Genomic DNA, 5,926 nt, shown 5'->3' with positions numbered 1-5,926 from the left:
AGAAAAGTATTAACTATATATCGGCCACTGTAATTTCTTACAAAAACAGCAGTCTGAATGAAACCCCAAAACGAGAAAAGTATATTCTGTTGATGTGTTTTTTCTAATTCCACCTGGTTACATATGATATTCTTTGCTGGGGTTTTTTCTTACTATTATTATTAGAACAATTTGAGGAACTTTGGCTTTCACCCAATGGCATCTCTTCAGCCTGAAAAAGATTCACACCAGGTTTTATATTTGCAGCCATGCAGATGATAAAGCACAGGAGTTTTGTTGTACTTTATTTGATCACATGCCAATGTTTTTACATTTACCTCAACTGTTATTACTATTCTCTTTTCACAGCGGTGTCTCTTTCATTTCTAAAACAAGTTATCATGTATTAAGAGGGAAATTTATGATGATAAATAATGAAGCACCTTCATCGTAGTTGGTTATTTACACATTTATTTACAGTAAAAAAAGATTCTGACAATTTCTTTAAAATTAAAAACAATATTTATTTAAATAAAAAACAAAATTGATTTAAATTAATTTAGGAGAACAGTCCAACAGAGCGATGACCTGAAAGAGAAAAACAGAGATTTGTTACTTTGCATAATGTGTGTGTTTGTCAGGTACAGTGTGTGTTTACTAGTGTTCATTTTGTAGGACATTATGAGGACAGTATGACTTACGCTGTGGATGGAACCACTGCATGTTTCTGGATGGATGAAGGTAGGGCTTGGTGGGACGGCTGCCCCCTGTCCACTGTTTAGCCATAGTGATGCACAGTGGTCTCCCGCTCACCAGCTTTCCATTTAACTCTCTGATGGCATTATTGGCTTCATCAAGAGAGGAAAATCGGACGAATCCAATGCCTTTGGATCGTCCATTGTGTAGTACCACCTGTAGAAGTCAGTGTAGAGATACAGAAAGCAAAAAAATGAGCATTACACCACTCTCATGTAGCTAACCATGAGGAATAACGAGCACTGCCTGTAATCCATAATATAAGCAGAACAGCTATGTTCTTTTATTATCAACGTTCTGGTCTCACTGTTGAATGAACAATGAAGCACTTATATTTTAAAGGTATTTTTCTGATAGGAATTTGCTGCAAGTGTGCACTGGTTCTGGTATAACAAAGATCTAATGCGAAGTAAACATTTCATTGGAAAAGGAATAAATATCAGTAATTGTAAGTGACCTTCGCGCTGGCGAGGTTTCCATGTGGCAAGAACAAATCACGCAGTCGATTTTGATCCACACCGTAGTCGAGGTTCTTTATGAACAGTTCGACTTCCTACAGAAAATAGAACAAATTCAGCATCCAGTGTTTGAGTGCATATGGGTGTTTGCATTGTTGACTTTAATAATACATACTGATCAATCACTAATAATCAACGATTATTAGGCCAAAAATGTGACCAACCAAAGATTTGACAAAAACATCATCCAAATCATAAAAGTCTTAGATATAGAATAGAAATAGAATCAGAATAGTACCTGGGTGTCCAGTCCGAGGGGCTGCGGTGTGGACTGCCTGTTCCACTGCTGTTGATTTGTTTGTCCAAGATCTGGAACTGCATCTGTAGATGCAGCCAATCATCTCATTTTAGAATCCAATCAGTAGGTAAGACTTGCTTACATTAATAGTATGTTTCTGTTTTTAATCTTAAATTGCATTTAACACAAAACTAATCGGACAGCTTTGACTCACTCTGTGGATGGATGTTCTTGTTGGCATTGGGTCTGGGGTCTGGGCAGGGTTTCGAAGGCGAGATGGTTTCCACCTTCATTCCGTGACTTCGTCCCTGGGTGGTCTGAGAGGGACTTACGTACACTGGCCTGCTGCCCAGCACCCTGCCGTTCATCTCCACGATGGCTGCTTGAGCCTCGTCAGGAGATGAAAACGTCACATACCCAATGCCTTTTGATCGCCCGTTCTCCATCTTGACCTGTATTGGAACGCAAGCAGAAACAGAAAGCAAAGAATGAGCATCAAAAGTGTTAGAGGTTAGCAATATCAGAGCTCTCCACAATTAGAAAATACACCAGCTGAGTACGGGGAGGAAACCCCAAGTTATTGGGAAAGAAATCAAATGTAAGGATTTGTAGTTATAAATTACCTGTGCATTGAGAACAGTCCCAAATCTCAGGAACGCTTCATAAAGGTTCCTGTCATCCACAGTGCAGTCCAGATTTCTCAGCAGCAGTGTAACTGACTACAAAACAACAACATCCAGTGTGTCAATGACTTGTTTTGGCTTAATAAAAAACAGCAAAACACAGCTGTACAAAATAAAAATTTACTATTGGACTTTTAAGCAAGTTGTTCTGTGTGATTCAGGATAATCACATTTATGGTAAGACATAAACACCTTAAACAATGTCTGATTCATAAATCATAATTAACTGATTATCTACACACAGTTATACATTTTCTCAAATTCTCTAAAGTCTCCAAAATTAGAAATAATTGGCTACATTTCAAAACAAACAACATGCAAACAGATTTTTCTCCTCTACCTTGGTGTTCTTGCTGAGGCGTTCTTTAGGGGGTTTAATTGTGCGAGCAGGCTGCTGCTGGACTTCAGCCTGTTCTTTTTGTTTCTCCACCTTCTTTTCCTTCACCATCTGCTTGTCCACCTTCCGCTCCTCAACAATCTGCTTGTCCACCTTCTGGTCCTTAACCATCTGCTCCTCTACCTCCATCTCCATGGGGATCTGCTCTTCCACCTGCTGCTCCTCCACCTGGCTGATTGTATTCATGCTCCAGGGATCCTGGTTTAGAGAGAGAATTAGATCATTAGAAACACAACAGAAAAATGATTTGTTTAATGCATTTGCAACTTATAAAGAAGCTTAAAATCTTACATATATGCAGAAAGGTTGGAGATTCTCCATCTCATTGTCCAATTCGTCCATGAGATCACCCCATGAACGGTTCTCAAGAGAGGATTTTTGAAAAAGAGCCTGAACAAAGAAACAAAGTTGGCTTTAAAGATGCTCAGCTCTTCATGGACTGAAAGACACTTTGAGATCTGAGAACTGTCTAAATCAAACATGAAAATTTTCACACAAGCTACTACAGCTAGCATGCTATGCTAAATCATCATGAACAAGGATTTAGTGCTCCCAAGGACATAAGAGGCTACTTAACCTACTGAGAATTACAACAGTTTTTCTAAGTATGTGGTTATAACTTACCATTGTTGAAAGAGAAAAAGTGGAGAAATAAATCACGAAAAACAAATATTAATGTAGGGAAATCTTTCTGGTCGCAGTGAATTTGTGTGTATTTGTGTGTGTGTGTGTGTGTGTATGTGTGTATTTGTGTTTATTTGTTTTGGTAATGGTCGTCATGGTAATTTGCCGTCAGGCGCCTTCATGTGCTGTTTCCATTCATTGGTTCGTTGCAGAAGATTGCTGCACCAATCAGGGATGTAAACGTCATAAGAGAGGCGTGGCTCTCGGGATCAATTCATGCACTTACGACGGCGGCATCACACCGCCACACCAATAGGGGCGCTCTCAAAAGACGGTTAATAAAGTGCTTGTCCTGGTGGAAAGACTTGTAGCTTTTGGTTCTTCCTGATTTTTATAGGTATGAAAATATTTGAGTAAAATGTTCAGATCATTGTAATTATTTTAATGGAAAAGTTTGATAGTGTAATCCAAAGAGGTGATATTTTGTAGTAGATATAATCTACAAAAAGTGTTTTCATTGACAGAGGATTATACAAACAGCTTAAATTTAGATTAATCTGTATGTTTTCAGCAGGATTTATTCTCACTGATGTGTAAAAGAGATGTGATTTTGTGGTCGTGTCCAATCTGTCATCCATGTTGGTTTAAGAGGGTTACAGAGTTCTGGCTCATCATCGATTTGTTAAATTTTTATTAGTCTTTAATGTGACTGATGAGCATCGCAAAATCTCCGTAGGTTATGTACAGCAGTGGTCCCCAACCTTTTTTGCGCCACAGGCCGGATTAATGTCGGACATTATTTTCACGGACCGGTTTAATGTCGGACAATTCTTTTCACGGACCGGCCTTTAAGGTGTGGCGGATAAATGCAACAAAATAAAATGGTATTTTCCAAATATAATAATAAACGTGAATCCACTGTGTTGTTTTTGTTTATTTTGCTAGCTTGGTGGGTTGAATTTAGCGGTAATGTATTATGTGTTAGCGGCCGGAGCAGCTCCTTTAAGAAGGTAGTGGATGTAGGTAAGACATGTGACCGAGGCATCATGATCATCATATCAAGAGTGAGTTATAGACAGATGTGGTGGAGAGAATCCGGTAATTTTCCAAAATAAAACATCATTCGGAATCAGATAATAATTAAAACAGAAATAATGTAAGTTATGTATACTTTCTGTGCGGCCCGGTACCAATTGACCCACGGACCAGTGCTGGTCCGCGGCACAGGGGTTGGGGACCACTGACGTTTACCTCTCGAGTCTTTAAATAAATGAAATGGATGACTGAATTAATGTTTGAAGTAAAATAAAAACTTAAAAAAGATATTTATTTTGGTGTGAAATCTGTTCTGGAAGGGTTTCAGATTTGGTGAGATTTTGTCTCCATTTGTCAGATATTAAGATGTAAATTGATGTGTTAATTGTAGAATTGTTTCAGAAAGCAACCCTGAGATCATAGTCTGTAAACATTTTCACTTCCTCTGGACCAGAGTTCTGCAAACTTTATTACCCAAAAAATTATTTTAGCCTCTTTCTCACTAAATAAAATTTGCCTGAAGCTGCAAAAAATATTTCACCTTTAATTTAATATTATACAACTAGTTGTTTTTTGCAGATAAAAGGTAGTTGGGTAATTTTTACCACTAGGTGGCACTAGTGTGATTCCTATTGTATTTGGATGTTAGCGATTTGTACCTTTTTGTCCCTGGTAAGATGTGGAAGTGTTGCAATGGGAATGGGAAAGTTGCATCGTGGAATAGATGCTCTGATATTTTAATAAACGATTTTTTTTTTACGTCTTTTCGGTCTGAACACCTTTCTGCACTTCATTATCTCCTGAGTTACAGCAAAACCAGCAACTGTTGTTGAGTTTGGAGACTTTATCCACTGTATGAAGTTACATTTGCTCTGCTCAGTTTTCTGCAGAATAGTAAAAATGTATAGACGTTGAATATATACACAGCTAATTTTTAAAAGTGTAGTCGCATTATAACAAATGCTTACTCATTTTTGGTTCATTTAAAACACTAAATAAAATAGATAAACAAAATAAATAGCAGAATATGTCTAAATAAATATAAATTCATGTGTTAAGTTCAGCAATGATATCCTACTCTGTAGACTCTCGCATAGGGCGACCCTACGGAGCTGAACCCCAGGATTTTTTTGATGATAAATGTATCTAATACCAATCACTCTTCTGCTATGACAAACGTCACCCAGTGCATAGAAGATTATTATTTTCAATATTCTTTGCCAATAAATGCAATAAATATGACATATGCAACCAGTTAACAGATCAAATATTCACATACATAATCCCTGTGATCTCCAAGATAAAGTTTAGTTTTAAAGTAACCAACAGTTTAGTGTTTATGAACGGTTAGATGTCAGTGCGTTTTACTCTCGACGCAAGCACACTTTAGTTTATATTGAGTTGTTTTGTTGAATGTCATGGTTTGCACTGTGTCAAAAGGCATGATGGCCAAGTGGCAAGGCGTCGGTCTTGTAAACCGAAGATCACGGGTTCAATTCCCGTTCGTGCCTGTTTGGTGTATCCTTCTGTTATTTTCACTTTGATCTTCGGACGTTTTATCAAATTTCTGATCAACTTGAAACAGTTTCTTGCTATTGCCTATGCTTTCTCCAGGCAAAACTCAAATTGCTGCCAATGTGTTGTGAGATGTAATTTTGCAAGTGTGAGCTCCTGGGATGAGAGAAGTAAGCAGGTT

The 5,926-nt window shown here is 37.8% G+C and overlaps 1 protein-coding gene across 1 annotated transcript; it reads right to left on the bottom strand.

Annotated features, from left to right (window-relative positions):
- Positions 1-484: 484 nt before the first annotated feature.
- LOC310733261 (embryonic polyadenylate-binding protein A-like) lies at positions 485-2,767 on the bottom strand. Its single transcript, XM_083554325.1, has 8 exons — positions 2,665-2,767; positions 2,515-2,604; positions 2,115-2,210; positions 1,706-1,943; positions 1,492-1,574; positions 1,193-1,288; positions 681-891; positions 485-567 (listed from the first exon to the last, which is right to left on the bottom strand). Exons 1-8 carry the CDS (start codon positions 2,755-2,757, stop codon positions 539-541), a joined length of 936 nt encoding a protein of 311 aa, XP_083410451.1. The 5' UTR covers positions 2,758-2,767; the 3' UTR covers positions 485-538.
- Positions 2,768-5,926: the final 3,159 nt, after the last annotated feature.

Source organism: Silurus aristotelis, assembly GCF_946808225.1.
Source record: "Silurus aristotelis genome assembly, chromosome: 11".
Taxonomy (NCBI): domain Eukaryota; kingdom Metazoa; phylum Chordata; class Actinopteri; order Siluriformes; family Siluridae; genus Silurus; species Silurus aristotelis.
The sequence above is the reverse complement of the archived record's forward strand: the minus strand, read 5'-3'. Positions and strand labels throughout refer to the sequence as shown.

What these genes read in the sequence shown, in the direction of transcription:
- LOC310733261 (XM_083554325.1), bottom strand. Translation starts at nt 2,757, where the DNA reads ATGAATACAATCAGCCAGGTGGAGGAGCAGCAGGTGGAAGAGCAGATC. An exon ending in GCCTCAGCAAGAACACCAAG is followed by an intron (nt 2,211 to 2,514) that starts GTAGAGGAGAAA and finishes GTTGTTTTGTAG; the next exon opens with TCAGTTACACTGCTGCTGAG. An exon ending in CAAGAACATCCATCCACAGA is followed by an intron (nt 1,575 to 1,705) that starts GTGAGTCAAAGC and finishes CTGCATCTACAG; the next exon opens with ATGCAGTTCCAGATCTTGGA.